The following is an 18,863-nucleotide window of genomic DNA, read 5'->3' on the forward strand; positions in this document are numbered from 1 at the left end:
GGACGAAAAAAATAAGGGAAACATAAAGATGGAATAGTCTGTAGTGCTGTGGGAGTAATATGCTGATGCTGAATAGAAGGCATACTGTAGGAGCCCTACTTAATTGGGTTTTGCTGCTTCTCTCCACTGCTAGGGACGGCTGAGTGGAGAAAGAGAGGCTTAATATTGTGTGGGATGTTTATGGATGAAAATCAACGCTGATAGGAAGACATATTATTCCACAAGTCGTACACTTGCCATAACTGATGTGGTCACTTCAAGGCAGTAGTGAAAACACACGTCACAGTAATTAAAAGAAATTCTAACACAAGAAATAAGAGTTGGAAATTAGTAGTAATCAATTAAATATCAGTCTGCTTGCTGATCTGTGTTTCAAATATTCAACAAATAGCCAGTTTGTGATTTCAAGTAATAAAACTATTTCAAACCAAGCTGAAATGACAAAAACACAGCATCTCTGTGATGACACTAGTCTTCCTAAAGGCTCACATCAGAATAACAAGGGCTGCTGTGCGAGATTCATGTGTGTATTTAAGTGAATAAATTTGATGTCAGAAGGCGAGCGTACTGTAGGATTTCTAATGTGCCTTACAATCCCCAGCCGCCCCCACGGGGAGGATAATGTTGAGCGAGTGTACATTGCTGCTGGTGTGTCTGTGGCAGCTAAATGACAGACATGAGACAGAGAGGATGGAGAGCAAGAAAGAAAAAGTAGGTACTGTACGGCATCTTGCCATTACACCCATAAGGTTTATTCCCTGCTGCAAACACACAGCTGGATCACTAGATCAAAGGGATTCAAAAGGTCTGACATCGCTCCATCTTTATTCTAGTCTAGAAAGACAAAATGAGCCACGCTGAGCATTTACCTTGTTGCGTTTGAAGGTACAAAAAAGTCAGCGACAGGCAGCCCACTGCAGTAAATGTGAATGGGGAAGTCTGTGCAGGGATGCAGGTGTTTCTGTGGCAGAGTGTGGGGGCGTTTGGCAATGAGGACGACAATCACACAATTAACTTTTCATTACTTCATAAGCTGCAGGAGAAGCTTACTGATACCTGCTGTATGAGAAGTTCATTAAATGCAAGTCAACGTAAAAGAGGGTCCACAAGGAGAAATGAGAATGGCCTTTTGCAAGCTTGCAGTTCAGGTGTGAAAGAGAATCTTTTTTTTTTTTTATATCTGAATACAATAAAAAAAAGAGTATTTATTATTTTTATGATAAAGTTATCAGCTAAAGGAGAGTGTTTGAGAATTGTTTCTAGAATCAAACCTCTCCTGGGAAAAGGCAAGTGGAGAAATGTTCTGTTTTTCTTCTGGTCTGTTCCTTGAGTCATCCTCCTCTCTTATTTTCTGACCCTAGTTTCAAAGACAGTATGGAGAAGTCGTCTTACTCAGACTGGCTCATCAACAACAGTATTGCAGAGCTGGTAGCATCCACAGGACTCCCCGTGAACATCAGTGACGCCTATCAGGATCCTCGCTTTGATGCCGAGGTAAACATACAATGGCATACCGTTCCAAATTGACATCAGAGTGACATTATCTCAACAGACAAACCAGCATGAAATACGCCTGTGACGATTATCATTTCTAGAAGTACTCAATCGAAACTAGACTTGGTTTTAAAGATATTTCACCGCTCATCCAAAAGGCCTCCTCCGTTCCACTAACTAGTGTGGAGTCCCAGGCTTTTTAATCCTATGTGGGATGTTCACACGTCGATGTCACATGCGAGTCAATGAGGTCACATGGGATTCATTAAAGGAATACTTCACCCACAATATGACCTTTTGTGCATATGTTTGGGAAGCACTGTGCATAGGAATGGATAAATGAGACTTGGATTATATTGCACGAGTTGTGTGAGAGTTTGTAAACGGATGTTTTGATATAGTTTTGCTGTTGTTAAAAGGTAAGAATGAACCTGAACATGAGCATGATATGTCCTCTTTAATGCTCAGTTGGAAACAGTTTATTCTATATTAAATACAGTTTCAATGTGGAAAATTATGATGTTATTATTAAAATAGCAGATTAAAGAGTAAGTAAACAAGTAGGGCTGCATTAAAGATTATTTTTGCAAGTGAATCATTTGCCTGTTTTGTCATACGGAAAATCTTTGGTTGATAATCAGAAAGATTTGAGGTTCCAACACCCAGTCCTATTTATACTTCAAGCTAAAACCTTCAGAGAACAGAGCAAGGAAATGTTTCGTGCAGATGGATGGTAATCCTCATTTTACTCTACTCCCACTCTTTTTTTAGGCAGACCAGTTCTCAGACTTCCACATCCGCTCCGTGCTTTGTGTTCCCATATGGAACAGCAACCACCAAATCATCGGTAAGTTGACAAATGGAGCTTCCTTTTCTCTGAAACATATTTGATGTGTGCACTTGAATATTTTCATTCTTTTATGTGTAAGGCAATATCAGGCTTGACTTAAACATCGCTTTCCTAACTTCAAATGTAAAACAAAATGTAACCAATAAATACATAGATATACATTTATTGAATTGTTATTTATTATTAAAATAATAAATCGTACAACAGCAACTTGGTAAAAAAATCTTCAAAAATAACAGGAATTGCAACTCAAGTGGAAACATTGTTAATGCAGCATCAAATTGGTCAAAATTTAAACAGGAATTAAAATTCCAGTACATAACGTATATAGAATATAAACAAAGAATTGAATCGAATAGATCGGCCCCATTGTCACCAATACCCGATCCAGCTATTTGAGTCAGTATCGGCCCAATAATCGATCCGATATCCCTCAACATAACAACACTACTTTAGGAGCAACGTAAGTCAGACAGCGGCTGGCGGTACCACGGTTTTGCACTCTTGTTACCGCAGTTTCACAAGCATGTCGGAGAACTACGGTGGCCTTCAGGTCTCTCTAGAGCCAGAGTTTGGTTTGTCTGTTCTGGGCTACTGTAGAAACATGGAGGAGGACCCGCTCCCTATGAAGGGCTCATTCTAAGATAACAAAAACGCAATGCTTCTTAGTTTCAGGTGATTATACACTAATGAAAACATGGTTATGAATAATATATTACATTTCTACTAATAGATCCCCTGAAATGTTACACACTGCTCCTTTAAGATTTACCCTAATTGGAACTAATGGGACTAGCCCAAATTATGACAAACAGCCCCAAACCAAAAGACAGAGGTGTCCACATACTTTTGGCCACATCATGCATCCATGTAGCACTCGCATGAACTCATAATGCAGGTTTCAAATGTATTTTTTTCCTTTTTACTGCATAGTAGACAACAGAGGAGAGGGGAGTTTGAGCGTGTGCTTAGCTGAGGCTGCATGTGTGTGATTAGATCCACGCTGCACCATCACTCCACACTTGGAGGTGGAGTTCCCTTCTTCTGGCTGTGTGCTTTGTGTTTGTGAATCAGCCCCAGGCCAACACCACACTGACACTCTGATAAATCATTGATCTCTCGTCTGGTTTTGGTGCTGGATATTGCTGGGAGGAGCAATGATCTCAGCGGCTCCTCTCGGGCCACTGAGATCTGACGCAGGAAGTCATTAGTTATATTTGAGTGCAAAGTGATCAGCATATCTGCCGCAGATGGTTGGTTAAGTGTGTGTGTGTGTGTGTGTGTGTGTCTCTGCGTGTGTTTGATGTCCATGTGCGCTCAGGTTTTTTTTTGCGTAGGTGTAAGTGCATTTGTCGGGGAGGGGAGAGGGAAGAGGAAGAAGAACAGAAAGAGAGTGAGGGGAGAAAGAAATGCAGTGTGTGTGGGTGGCACCTGAGGATCTGGAGTGAAAAAAAAAAAAACATTATACAAACAAAGCAGCAGGAGATGAAATTCTCAAGCCAAGGCTACATTCAGGTAGAAAACCAATGTCCTTGTGTCATCTGCCAAGGTTACAGCAAGCTCCTTCAAAACGTCATCACAAGAAATACTGTTGTGACTATAACAGCAATGAGGTTTAATGTGTTAATATCAAATGTGAGTAAAATCATATCATCACTTCCTTTAGCAATGTGCCATTAAAGGGGAACTACACCCATTTTCAAAATTCATACATGCTATTCTTCTGGTCTAAGACAGTCCAAACAATATAAGTAAACATGAACAACTCTCTCTCAAATCCAAAAAACTAGAGTTTTAAAACTCAAACTTGTGATGTCATAGGGTATTTAAGTGTGGAGCTGCTCCATAGACAATGAATAGGAGAGATGTTATAGATGACCTTGAGTATATGGGTACATTTTCTGTTTCACAACTCTGTGTAAGGGATAATGTACAGCGAGCCGGTCATTGTTGTGAAATAAACCCCGAAGCAGAGGGGTCACCCCGCTCGCTGTATCTCATCCCGCTTATTACACGGCTACTTACATAAGAAATCAAACATTTGACACAAAAATGGTCCGCCAGAGTTCGACATCAGAACTACGTCCATAGCAACAGTCTGTTATACATAACAACTGTCTGCTATAAAGAAATAACACATCGTACAACGCCGTGATTGACCAATCAGAATCGAGTATTCAACAAAGCCGTGTAATAAAATAGAATAAGCTCATTTGGCTATAAAAAAAAGAAAACAAACCTTCTGTGGATCCACAAAATCATTTTCCCTATTCATCGTCTATGGAGCATCTCCACACTTATAACATCACAAATTTGAGTTTTAGCACTTGGGAGAGAGTTGTTCATGTTTACTAATATTTTTTGGACTGTCTTAGACCATAATAATTTTGAAAATGGGCATAGTTCCCCTTTAAAGCTACTTTACGAGAGGTAGATGGTCATACAATGTGTTTTCTGGATGCTTCATTATTAAAGAGGACCTATTATGCTTTTGTGCTTTTTCCCTTTCCTTGCTCATGAACTGCCTGAAACGCCTTGCTTGAAGTCTAGTTTAGATGTTAGTCTTTTCTACTTTAGTCTTTTCTTCCGTAACGTGGTGATGTCACCAAGTAACACATTTGCATAATACCTGCCTAGTGGCTAGTTTGGCACATCCTCAAACAAAGCTAGTTAGGGCGGAGTCTGAAGAGTTTGTGTCTGATTACAATTACAACAGAGTGGAACAGCCGACCAATCAGAGCCTTTCGGATTTAAGCTTTGACTTAACGTGTAAAATCCGTAGAGTGTCCCTTAAAGACGGTCAAACATTTGAGCTAACAGCGATGTTTGTTGTTCCAGAAACTGCATGTCCCATTATGATTAACAGCTTCTGCATTACTTTGAGTTTAGCTCAGTTGTTTGGTATAGTTCCTCATGTGTCAACATAATGCTGAACCCAACACCCCTCATGAACAAACTGTGCATTGTACAGTCACACAACACATGGGGTCATCTATGAAAAACTCATAATAGAGCTGCAAATTATTGTAATTTTATGGTTTTTGATATTTGTGATCATAAAAATAACACTTGTGGCTTTAGGAATAATGGTGTATCATTTGGTGTGGCCACAGGGCTCTAAGCAGTCATTTAGTTCACTTATGCTAGGGGGCCACCTATGCTGCAACTCATCATAAATTACATGCTCATTACAGAGGGAGCATTAATAGATCTGAGAAGACATCAGTCCTGTATTTTAAATTTAATGACACCATAATGAAAATTGTTCTCAGCTACAGTACTAATCCTGTTTCACCTCTGTGGATTTCCAGCCATACGTTGAAATTAAAATGTCACTTTGGCAGGTTTGTTTGACCTCCTAGAGATAAATAAAAATGATAATGCATTGTGTAATTACTTTTTAAGCATAATTTCTCAGCGACAATAAAAGTCGGTCTCTATCAATTAAATGTTTATGCTTTATCAACAAAGCCTTTCTCCATTTTTTAATTAGACGATGAGAGAAGCCATCTAAACAGGGCTGTCAAATAAAAAGTCTTCAATCCCGCTGCAGCATTGTGGACAATAACTGGATGTCTTGTCAAAGATAACATTAATTGAATGCCAATTTCACCAGTTCCACATTTTTGTCATTCTGTGTAACCATGTGTCGTACTCATATACTGCTATTTATGTGAAAAGATGTTGTGTCTCTCCTTAATTGCCATTAATAATGCATGTTAGTCGACGACATGGAGTGTGTGGGTTTGATCCTCTTTTAATTGGAGGCAGGTTATATGCACTGGAGTCTTAAAGCCAATATCAAGATGAAAACATTAAGTTCTTATTGTTTGGTTTGTGTAACAGGTGTCGCCCAAGTGCTGAACAGGCTCGACGGGCAACCGTTCCTTGACCCAGACCAGCGTCTCTTTGAAGTATTACACTTACTTCTATATCTTTTCAACATTCAGTAGCTTGTGGGTGTATTAAAAACTAATGTAGTGGAGTATGTCTTGCTTTTTGTGCTTTTCTCTCAGGCTTTTGTGATCTTTTGTGGACTGGGCATCAACAACACCATCATGTACGATCAGGTGAAGAAGTCCTGGGCCAAGCAGTCTGTGGCTTTGGATGTAAGTACACAACTAGGGCTGTCAATATTTTTAAAATATTTAAATGCGATTAATCTCATGATTGTCCATAGTTAATCCTGATTAATCGCAAATCTATCACATTTTTTATCTGCTCAAAATGTACCTTAAAAGGGAGATTTGTCAAGTATTTAATACTCTTATCAACATGGGAGTGGGCAAATATGCCTGCTTTATGCAAATGTATGTATACATTTATTATAGGAAATCAATTAACAACACAAAACAATGACAGATATTGTCCAGAAACCCTCACAGGTACTGCATTTAACATACAAATATATGCTCAAATCATAACATGGCAAACTGCAGCCCAACAGGCAACAACAGCTGTCAGTGTGTCAGTGTGCTGACTTGACTAAGACTTGCCCCAAAACTGCCTGTGATTATCATAAAGTGGGCATGTCTGTAAAGGGGAGACTCGTTGATACCTATAGAACCCATTTTCATTCACATATCTTGAGATCAGAGGTCAAGGGACCCCTTTGAAAATGGCCATGACAGTTTTTCCTCGCCAAAACTTAGTGCAAGTTTGGAGCGTTATTTAGCCTCCTTCCCGACAAGCAATTACTGTATGACAAGTGGATTCCTCAGGTTTTTATAATTTCATATGATACCAGTATCTTCACTCTAACTTTAAAATTGAGCCCGCTACAACCTGAAAATCGCAAGTTGCGTTAACACGTTAAAGAAATGAGTGGCATTAAAACCAAGTTGCGTTAACACTTTATTATGCGTTGCGTTAACTTTGACAGCCATATACACACCACATCTCACATGCCTCACATCTTAATTTGAAAATTTAAATTTCCATGTTTTGAAAAATAAATCTTTTTATCCATTTACATTTGCAAAAAAACATTACTATGCAAAGTGTAATGCGGCTTGTTGACTTAAGTTGATTCTGCTCTGCTCCTGCGCCTGTATGCTCATTGTGTTTATGTTAGCTTCATGCCCTCCCTCAGAGGATTTTCCCCGTGCACACTATCTGTTCTTGTAATCATTATCTATAACGGTATCTTTATTTTCCTTTCCAGTCAACATATGCCCTGTGCTGAAACATTTACCCAGAAGTCACTGGAAACAACGGCTGCTGCGTGGCTAATATAAACCCTCTTCTTACTTATTCTCTCTCATGGGTCTTTGCGCTTGGCTCCTTTTTTGGTCTCATATTTCCACAAGAATGTACGCATGAAAAAAAAAAGTGCTGATCTCTCTTTGTAGATAACCTTCTCACAAAGGTTTTATTGAAAATTAATGAGAGGCAGAGAAAAGCAATCCCTCATCTGCCCTGCAGTATGTAGGCATTCAGCACTACTCAGCCTTTACAGTGCGTCTTTACATTACAATGGGGAGCTTTCAGGTGCATTATAGTAGTTAGCACCACTCCGTTTCAAGATAGGAGGAGCACAGAAACAGAGAGATAGAGCATTTAAAGGAGAGGCGCAGAATAAACTAATATGTAGATGCATTGCTTCTGGCAGCACTGAATAAACATGAGCGTTTATGATCAAATAAGCAACTGGAGGTCTGTGCGAGGTATTTCTCTCAGGAAATGAAAGGAACATGGCGATGGAATCGGGGCTGACATCAACGCTCTTGTAGACTTTTCTAGAGGCGAATGTTAACTTCCACATCTGGAAGACCCACTGAATTGCTATAACACCCATAGACTGTATATGAGAAGTGGACGTAGTCACCATGACGTCATTGGTTTGTGGACTGCCATTTTGAAGCCTTGACTTTGGCATTTTGGCCGTTGCCGTCTTGGTTTTATGCAACCAGAAGTGACACGAGAGGGTGGAGCTAAGTATAACCAAATAGAGAGGCTAAGTCCTGCCCCTTCCTGTGGACCACAATGGGACCTTATTTCGGACAAAACATGAACGGTAGTCAACGGCAAGAGACAAATATCTTTTTGATCCCGTTTGAATTGCACCATGAATCACACATACTGTATGATGTTTGTCAACTTAAAAGATCATTTTGCAACTCAAAAATACATTGAGTGATACTGTGTCATTATTTTTGCAGGTTCTTTCTTACCATGCCACTTGCTCCAAGACTGAAGTTGACAAATTCAAGGTAACAGATATTCACCGTTATAATCATAACATTTGTCTCAGTAAATGTCCTTTCTTCCCCTCAGCACTGACAGTAGTAGTCCGCTTTTTAAACTCTGAGCTCAACGCTGATATTAAAGTCACAACTCACGTGAGACATTGCTTGTTCTTAAAGCCTCATCCTTTAACAGAAGTAACTGCTGTCAAAGGATAAGGCTGGCGATATTCTACATGAAGCCAGGATGAATCACACACACATGACTTCAAATGTTATTTTGCGGGATCTTTTCTGCTATTATTTTCTCCTCAGTTTTATGCATATTGTCTATGGAATAAAAGTGAAATAATGCTCGGCTTCCACTGAAGGAAATGGTTTCCAATTTACAAAAAGAAACAGGTATTGTTCAAAGCAAATATTAAGAAATCCACTTGTATTCCAGCACAAATACAGCAGTGGCACCTCTACAGGGAGGAAAACATTCATTACACTGCTCTGTATAATCACTATACAGTACTTGTGCTAGCCTATCAAACTTAATTTAACAGAGGAAACTAAATATGTCCATACTGCTAAATATATTAAACAAATGAAAATACAAAGCAGCAAACGAGAAATTATCATCAAACACAGTTTCCTACCTAACTCACAGATAACGATCTCCAGTGGCACACATACAACGGTTTGTATGATATCTTACGAAAAGTTATTCGTCCTCATTTTTTATTTTCAAAATAAACTTGCGTCTCCACAGGAAACAACCTGTTAGGTTTAGTCAACAAAACTACTTGGTTAGGTTTAGGAAAAGATCATGGTTTGACGTCTTGACATTTTGCGAAGTACTTGCATGTGTCGGTCTGATGAATACGCAACTGAAAATAGTCCACCACAAATGCGCTCTTTACTCCTGCTTGAGTAAGGTTTGGTTAAAACGTTCCCAACTGTTTTAGAAAAAAAATAAATGTTTTTGTAAATATGAAGTTGATATTTGTGACCCATTTAAAGATTCATGTCTTAAGTAGGAATGATTAGGCGGCGTAGGATGAAGTGTCACAGAGGGAAGTTGGAAAGTAGTGAGAAATGGACCAAATTGCATTGTTGGTTTATTTATTTATAGACAGTAAGAAAAATATAGAATAACATCAGCCTGTAAACCAAGATCAAGATCACAGCAACACGTTTCTGGTTTTCTGGTGAGGACCGTCTGTCCTCTATATATTGCAGCGTATACACACGCTCGGTGTGGATTACAATTTGTGATCATCAGGTTTGCTCTGGTGGTGCAGGTAATTGCCATAATCTAATTTAATTGTTCTCCTACTTCTGTAGATGCGTTCCTCAATGCCTCTGCTTTTTATTGAGTTCAATTAAGACAAATGAAAGAAAAGAATATCAAATATCCATTATTATTCAGCCAAAACCCCTCCATTTAACAAAAGTACGATGCAAGGCATCAACAGTAAAATGGACTTAAATGTAACTGTTGTTTACTAGAAAGTAAAGTCTTGGAAATTTAGCTCATAACAATACTAATTTATTTTACCCATGGGCCCTTTAATTCGTTTTTTAATAATTTCTAATTAAATAACAATCTGAATAAAATAAATATGGCAACAGAGGGGACTTATTGTCAGTCCGTCTTCTAGACTTCATTTTCCAGTTCCTCCAAAGCACTGCAGTAAAAATATGGGCCGAGAATTCCCCAAAGAAAATAAACTAATAGTGGTATTTGAAATGGATTACTCCAATCAATAGGCAATCATTCTCAATTCATTATTTATAAAGAGTAAAAAAATGAAAATATCTACATTTTTAATTAGCATGACACTTCTGAAATATAGATATGACCTATTTTCCTGCACTTTCATGTGTAGGATTTTCCCCTGTGGCCGTCACCGCAAAGTAGGAACCCCGCTTCCCAGTGTGCTCGTGTGATCTTTCAGCCCCCTCATCCAGCGCCGCGCTCTCCTTCCTGCCTTTCCCCCCACTTTCTTTCATAACTGCTCTACATATGGAGCCTCGCGAAGCACACTTGACTGGGATTCCACCGGAGAGCAAATGGCAGCGGCAAACAAACGTGGCTGACATTTCGTAACCCGGGGCTGTGAATTAAGAGAGAGAGGAGAATACCTGCTGACCTGACAGGCAAACATTTGTGAGGGAAAACATGGTCGCTGTTAGAGAGGAGAAGACGACAGAGAAACATGGCTGTACTGAAACTATAACACAGATTTGTAAGAGGGCTTCGACTCATTGGTTAGAAAGCATGAAATGGTCATATTATAAATGCTGACTGGAGGCAGATAAGACATATCTGCTCATTAGACCACACCGAAGATGGCAGACATGGATGCTTCAGTATGAATATGCTTAATTGGAATCACATGTGTTAAGTGTTTTGGGTTTTGTTTGAATAATGATGAAAAAAAAGACATTGACGATGATTACTACTGCACGGCTACGTTCGTCAGTGAAAGTAAACAACGGTGAAATCTTGCGGTAAAGCTCCCTCATTAAACTTAACCCTCTCCAAATGAGTCCTCGGAGTCTTAATTAGCATGTCTCCATATTTCCATGTATCATCTGAAAGTGGCACAGCTTCCTCTGACCTCTCCACGCTCTTCTGCTCTCTGAACTCTTCATGTTTGCTATTCCTCCTTAATGTTTCCTCTTTTTCTACAATGAAACAGGCTGCTAACATTCCCCTGGTTTGCGAGCTGGGCATCGGTAAGCTCTCCTTCGACGATTTCTCGCTGGACGTTGACGCCATGATAACGGCCGCTCTGAGGATGTTTATGGAGCTGGGAATGGTGCAGAAATTTAAGATCGATTACGAGGTGAGAACACGGATGGGTCTGTCTTTATATTTCCTTTGAATACTTGACTGAATTTGTCCAGATTACTGTTCCTTCGGTAGCCAAATCCTAATGTGTCCTCGTGACAACTGCTGACCCGTGTGCTCATCCCTCTCTCTGTCTGTCTTCCCCCTCCAGACACTGTGCAGATGGCTGCTGACTGTCAGGAAAAACTACAGAATGGTTCTCTATCACAACTGGAGACACGCTTTCAACGTCTGCCAGTGCATGTTTGCCATGCTAACGGTAAAGATCATGCTGCTATGACTGCAGATCATGAGATCAATTTCAGTCGGAGACACTTGCCTTAAGGAATTGACATCAATCATTCATAGCAAATGTTCATACAGTCTCAGATGATAGAGCAGCAGTGAGGATTCTTCCCCCCCGTAAATAATCACATACATGAATATTAGATTTTAATTTAATCAACAATACCAAAAGCCTAGTACATAAGAAGGTTGGCACTGGTGGAAAGTAACTAAATATATTTACTCAAGTACTGTTCTTCAATACAATTTAGAAGTTTAGAGGTTAGCAGTTCCACCTAAGAGAGATTTCCACTCTCAATTTATCAGATGATTTTAATTAAATAACTGTTTATTTCTGCTTTAACTGCTTTCTCACGACCTCTCAGATCAGTCTCAAACCTATTTTTTTTGCAGAACCAGAACTTTAAGTACATTTTGCTGATAATACTTTGATTTATAGGTTATTAGATATTGAATGAAGTACTTTGATATTGTTGTAGTGACACTTTTACTTAAAAGGTACTATATGGCACAATCTACATGTATTAATCGCATCGCGTTGCCAATGTGTGAATTGATTGTAACGTAACTTAAAAAGTGAGACCTTCCCCGACTTTCTTGGTTGCTTATAATGGCCTGTGGGCTGATTTCTATGTAAAGGTGGACTCTGGAAGGTTTTGCCAGGAAAATCAAAAGGATTATGTGTGTTCCCGAGTGCCTTGCCTCTCTTCAGCTCCCCTACAGCACCAACAGTGTGTAGCTAACGTAGCAAAATAATATCTTGAGTGGATAATGTCAACTAGCCAATCGTTAACCTAAGCGAAGGTTAGCCAGCTAGCTGTAACTTCACTACGTTGCATGGATTTGGCGGTGGTTGCTTTGTAACATTAGCTGATAAAGTAATTTGCAAATGGCTAGTTAGTATCATGGAGCCAATTGTCCAAATAAAATAAAAGGAACATTACAGATAGTAACTTTATTCTAAATATGATATATGATTGTAATGTTATGTCACGTCACATGTTTTGGTCGATATCCAGGATGCTCACTCGCGCCCGCGGAGTGCGAGCGCGAGCAACAGAATGCCGACTGCAGTTCACTTAACACCCTTCCGCCAAATTCCTTGAAAATGGGGCCTTTAGTTTTTACGTAATCCTGCTGACAAACAAACCGACAGAGGTAACAAGGATTTTCTCCCACATAGTACCTTTAACTAAAGCATCTTAATACCTCTTCTACCACTGGAAGTTGGGGTGGTGGAGGGAGCTGCTTGGCGTGAAGGTATCAGAATAAAATCGAGGAGTGTATATCATAATGACAGTCGTGTATACCTGCATGAATATGATTGGACGTTACTAGTCAGCTGGTTGCTGAGCAGCTGATGAACGAGTCAGGGATTGTGGAGCATGAATGAAGCAGCTAATGCAAGCCTGACTTCAGTGCTTATTGAAATCTTGTTATTATTAAAAGGCAGATAAAACAGGATACATTTCTATTTGACTAAAATTCAAATTCCGACTCATTGTCTTACTAACTATACAAACAGCCACTTGTGTGCAGAACCAAACCAGTGATGTTTGTTTGAATAGAGACCCCAAGAGAATTACTTCAGCACGCCTTTACTTCATCAGGTCCTTGGGGCAACACACATCCACACACATACGCTCTTATACCAGTGCTGTTCATTTAATCAAGCACAGCATTAATGCGTGGTGTCCCATCTGAATTGATTATTGGCAGAGGGAGATGAAATAGTAGTGTGTAAGCTGTTCTGGGCCCCTCCACTCTCCTGCCATGTGTTTTAATGAGTGGGCTGAGGGCCGTGCTATCTTCGCCGCTATCCCCACAATGACCTATAGTGACTCACTCAGCACATGGCCTCCAGAAGCCATCCATCCAAGCCATAACGCTCCCCGTGTTACTGCAGTCCCACTGGCTATCTAGAGATTTAGGATGCTGCTACTGTTGGGAGGGCTTTTCATTTTTATTCAATGTACTCCTCACAGTCTCATAGAATAAAAGATGCAGCTCTTATTTGTGTGTTTATGTGTGTGTTTGTTTTCTCATTGGCCTCCTCTCCTCTGTGCCGATCAGACGGCGGGCTTCCAGGAGACTCTGACAGAGGTGGAGACCTTAGCGCTTATTGTGGGTTGTGTGTGCCATGACTTGGACCACAGGGGCACCAACAACGCTTTTCAGGCGAAGTAAGTGTTACCGCTTTATCTCTATCTCTATGCACACACACACATACACACACATAAACACGCTCCCTCCTACACACCGTTTATAGTGTGTTTTACCACCTGCAGCAGTCTGCAGTAGACCAGCCCAGATCAGCAAGAGTCAAGTGGCAAATTGTATAAGGCTTATATAAGGGTCTGCTTAACGAAGAGCCTGTAAACACTGCTGACACGGAGCACATTTAGATCAGCAGCTAAAATCGCTATTAAATCGCTTAGACTTAGTTTTCACTGCCCTCACAAAGGTTATTATAAATAACTGAATCTGTAACCGAGACGGAAACTAGGTGGAGGACGGACATAATCATGAGCTAAATTAGAAATCTTAACTAGGAAATAATTAAACAGAAATAATCTTGTTAATCCATTTTTGTATTTTCATCTCAGCTTTGTGTCATCATATCAACTGTCAAATATAGTTTGTTTTTATATTTCTTCATTATTTTGAGCTAAGTGGTCTGAATTTAAATGAGTGTTGACTCGGCTAGTGCTAAATTAGTTTAGGGTGACAAACGATGAAGAAGGTAATGAAGCTCTTAACAGGAACACATCTTAACACATCAACATTTGAGAGCCTTTAGTTTGTTTGTTTTTCTTCATCAGGCGGTGCATTGTAGTTGTAGTTAAGGATGTATTAGGGGGAAAAAAACTACATTATAAAAGAATTTATGACTTGTTTGTTTTACATAGCAACACTTCCTGCAAACACATTTGAATTTAAATAATAATTTCAATAACTATGAGGTTAAAATGCAAACTCTGTTTTTAATTGATGGTGTTTACATTCATAGCATATGAACAGCATAGGAATTATATTGAGGTTTTTTTTGTTACAATTTAAAAAGGTACAGTGTGTAGGATTTGGTGGCATCTAGTGGTGTGGTTGCAGATTGCAACCAACTGAGTACCCCTCCACTCACTCCTCCCTTTACAAGACTGCAGTAACATGAGCCGCTGAGTGCAAAACAGTGGTAACACCGTTCGCCTCGCTCAGATGCAATCCTTACGATAATAACACTACTTTAGGAGCAACAGAACAGAAGTCAGACGCGATACCACGGTTTTACACTCTGCTGCTCACGTTACCGCAGTTTCACAAGCGTGTCGGAGAACTACGGTGGCCTTCAGGTAACGTAAAAACGTTAAAGGCTCCCGATGGAGCCAGTGTTTGCTTTGAGCAACATGGCGGACTCTGTGAAGAGGACCCGCTCTCTATGTAGATATGAAGGGCTCATTTTAAGCCAATGAAAACACAACGATTCTTAGATTCAGGATTGAAAACATAGTTATGAATATAATTTTAATTTCTGCTAATAGATCCCCAGAAATACTACACACTGTTCATTTAAGGCACAAGAAAATAATTGTTAACATAAGCTTAATTGAAATAATCATATTTATTAATTGGGGTCAAATCCTTTGTGATTAATGACTGTCTGAAATTCTACAATCTGCAGTGATGAGCAGGCACTTGCTATTGTTCTGTCAGACCTGTACTGCAGCTATCTTCACTTTGTGAATGTTTCAGGGGTTGTTTGCCTTCAGTCCAACTGTATGTTTAAGATCAATGTCCATAAATTGTATGTATCTATGAAGAGGGCAAAAGTCCTAATATGCTCAACCGACATGTGATGTGCACACACCCTCTACAGCTAATAGTCAGCACTTTAACCTCATAGTCATTGCTGCATTTTCAAATCAGATTTTGTGTTTTCTTTTGTGCTGCTGCCTGTCTTGGCCAGGTCACCCTTGAAAAAGAGATTCTTAAAGTTGCTGGTTAAATAAAAAAATAAAATCCAATGTGTTGAAGGACAGAGACAAGACCATGAAAAACATATTACTGTTGTAATGCTTTCTGACTTTACTGCAACACCAACATTAGAATAGAAACTAGATCAAAACAAAACAAAACTTTTTAAAGACAATTTTTACTGTGGAAATGGCAGAAAATAGAAAACATGCCTCAACCTTCAGTACACCAGGCTCAGTTCTCATGATTCTTTTTCCTCCACATTAAATGATCATATTCAATGTTGAACGGTTGAATTTCAGCTGCAGTTTAGGTTATGGCTCTCCAGCTTCATTTATTATTGGCTCATAAGTCGGCGACAGAGTGCAGAGAGAATTGGTAAGGGAATTACAACAGACTCAACAGCAGACTTTGTCTCTCAGTATGTGTTGAATGCTGATTATGTCATCTCTCTTCCTGATCCCTGTGTGCGTCTATGTGTGTATCAGGACGGGCTCAGCTCTTGCTCTGCTTTATGGGACCTCTGCTACGCTGGAGCACCACCACTTCAACCACGCTGTCATGATCCTGCAGAGCGAGGTGCACTATGTTCCAATATCTGCTACAACGCAGTTACCACGAAGGTTCTGCTAATGCCGACCACTGCATGTTGTATTTGTGCAACACATTCACTTGCATATCAGGCCATTTCAAACACCATCTATAAGTAGACGATGAGAGCTGGGGTGGACAAATAATAGAAACACCTGTCAGTGTAACACCTCTTTAAACAGTTTAAGCAAAAAGTGAACATTAGAACCTTCATGAAGGGAGGATTTGTTGCAGGACTGTTGTATTAGACTGCATTCGTTTTAGCAAGGTGTTAACTTAATAAACTGGCAACTGAGGGTATATTATACAGTATGTTCATAATTATGTAACTTTAGCACTAGCACTAGAATGAAAGGAATAGTTCAAACACATATTTGATTTCTTGCAGAGAGTTAGACGAGATCAATACCACCATAAACTCATGTTTACAATGTTTACTGAGGTAATAAATCAAGTGAGAAGTAGGGTCATTTTCTCATAGACTTCTATACAATCCGATGTCTTTTTGCAACCAGAGGTGTCGCCCCCTGCTGGCTGTTAGAAAGAATGCAAGTTTAAGGCACTTCCACATTGGCTTCACTTCTCAGACCCGCAGGTTGCCCACTGGTTATATCTCGTTTGTTTCATCTGTACAAAAACCGAAGTGTAAAATCAACATGTTTTTTTTTTTTTAACGGAGGTTTATGAGCTGCATAATTTCTTATCTGGGCACAGTGACTTCCTGGAGTCTTGTCATCACAATGAGGTTAGCAGCCAACCAGAACAGAGCCAGACTAGCCGTTTCCTCCTGTCTTACAGTTTGCCGCTGGCAGTAGATTCACATTTAAGATACAGATATGAGAGCGATGTTGTCATCTAATTCTCAACAAGAAAGCAAATAAGCGTATTTCCCAAAATGACGAACTATTCCTTTAAAGTAATGTAACTTGAACCATGACGATACACCTGACTGGGTACGGTTCCTGTATCTTACCTACTCTCTCTTTACTTTCTAGCCATCTAAATGAAAAATAACATACTAAAGCCCACTGAGTTTGTGCCCACTGTGCCTGAAGGCAACCATGTGTTGCCTCAATGTCTGCTGTATGTGAGCGAGTAAACAAAAAACAAATAGCTCACACTGCCCTCAAATCAATGTAATTACAGAGGCGATAGATTTGGTGGTAATTGGTTGAGGGAGACATTTTACCAGGTGACTGCCTTTGCATGAAGTTGTAATTAAAGACGTTTTGAGGGAGCAGCTGAGACGAGGCTTAGTGGGGTTTGTTCCACTGGCTTCATTATCGCGGTGCTGACAACACAGTAAGCTGACAAATGTTTGCTTGGGATATCATAATGGTTTCTGTTGATACTGGGGTTGAACTACCGCTGTCCTATTAGCATATAAATGAATAATGTGGCTAATTCAAGTAGAAATCTCACGATTCAATCCGCCGGCCCGCACAAACCATTAATTTAAAACTTTTAAACGCCACTCACTCCTTTTGTATCTTTCAATTTTCTCTCGTCATTCTCACTTCCTATTTTACTCGCCTCCCCTCCTTCATCCGCTCCAATTGTGACAGACCGAGGAGTGCTCTCTGTCTCTGCTGTTACGTAGTTCAATATTTCATGGTAACACATGAGCTCATGAAGGGACTCGCAGGAGCTTTACACTTGGATTCCCAGCCTCCTTTAAAAGGGAAAAAAAAAGTGGTTATCCAGTTTTGCAGATCTCTGCTAAGTTCTGCAGGTCCCCTCATTCTGCTCCTTTTCTGTTATCACCTCTACATCTTCCATTTTCTCCACAGACGGACCTCTCCATCCTCTAGAGGAGGGTGCCTAAGTGGTGAATGAATGTATAATGCATGGTGGGGAGAGGCTTGTTTTAATGATAGAGAGCCTCAAGTGAGAGATGTTGCTTACTTATTAAGAGCTGCTGGGGAGCTGCTGGCTTCCCTCCTCCCCTGCACAGATCCATTCAGTTTTATTACTGAGTGTTTTTTTAACCATTATGGTTTAGTCCTGCAAAAGAGTTTTTCACTAAAAGACTTAAAGGGATAGTTTGGGTGTTTTGAAGTAGGGTTATATGAGGTATTTATCCATAGTCAGTGTATTACCTACAGTAGATGACGGTCAGCACGCCCCCAGTTTGGAGAAGCAGACAGGAGTTACGGCATGGAAGCAAAGCGATGTACTGCTGTGGACGGGGCCGTAAGCAAAATGTATTTTTAGCCACCTTAAGAAATAAACATCAGTTCAAGTGAACGCTATATTTCCAATCATCAGCCCTTTCCAATGGTCGAACTGAAGCCATTATATCGCTGTCTTCCATCAGACAGCTATATTTCCAATGGAGAAATGAAGCCGTTATCTATGCTCTCGCCAAAGCCACCAGACTCCATTGAAAAAAACTGCAATTTTACCCCGCAGAACACGGGAGTTGCTGGTCTACCGCTGCCTCGATCGGTTAGTTTGTTTGTGTTATTGTGTGACTTTGGTTAGTCCGGATTCACCAAAGTCATACAATAGCACAAATAAACTAACCGATCGAGGCAGCGGTAGACCAGCAACCCCCGTGTTCTGTGAGGTCAAATTACAGTTTTTCTCAGTGAAGTCTGGTGGCTTTAGCGAGAGCATAGATTGATACAACAGCTTCAGTTCC

The 18,863-nt window shown here is 40.0% G+C and overlaps 1 protein-coding gene across 1 annotated transcript in view; it reads left to right on the plus strand.

Annotated features, from left to right (window-relative positions):
- The window catches only part of pde11a (phosphodiesterase 11a), a 45,308-nt gene that overhangs the window by 16,555 nt on the left and 9,890 nt on the right, over positions 1 to 18,863 (plus strand). Inside the window, exons 6-14 of the mRNA XM_074659231.1 lie at positions 1,362 to 1,494; positions 2,266 to 2,341; positions 6,191 to 6,258; positions 6,361 to 6,453; positions 8,506 to 8,556; positions 11,223 to 11,369; positions 11,526 to 11,633; positions 13,733 to 13,842; positions 16,117 to 16,207. Of these exons, the coding sequence (XP_074515332.1) occupies positions 1,362 to 1,494; positions 2,266 to 2,341; positions 6,191 to 6,258; positions 6,361 to 6,453; positions 8,506 to 8,556; positions 11,223 to 11,369; positions 11,526 to 11,633; positions 13,733 to 13,842; positions 16,117 to 16,207 (877 nt within the window). The remainder of the gene's footprint in view (positions 1 to 1,361; positions 1,495 to 2,265; positions 2,342 to 6,190; positions 6,259 to 6,360; positions 6,454 to 8,505; positions 8,557 to 11,222; positions 11,370 to 11,525; positions 11,634 to 13,732; positions 13,843 to 16,116; positions 16,208 to 18,863) is intronic.

This window comes from Sebastes fasciatus, chromosome 14, assembly GCF_043250625.1.
Source record: "Sebastes fasciatus isolate fSebFas1 chromosome 14, fSebFas1.pri, whole genome shotgun sequence".
Lineage (NCBI taxonomy): Eukaryota > Metazoa > Chordata > Actinopteri > Perciformes > Sebastidae > Sebastes > Sebastes fasciatus.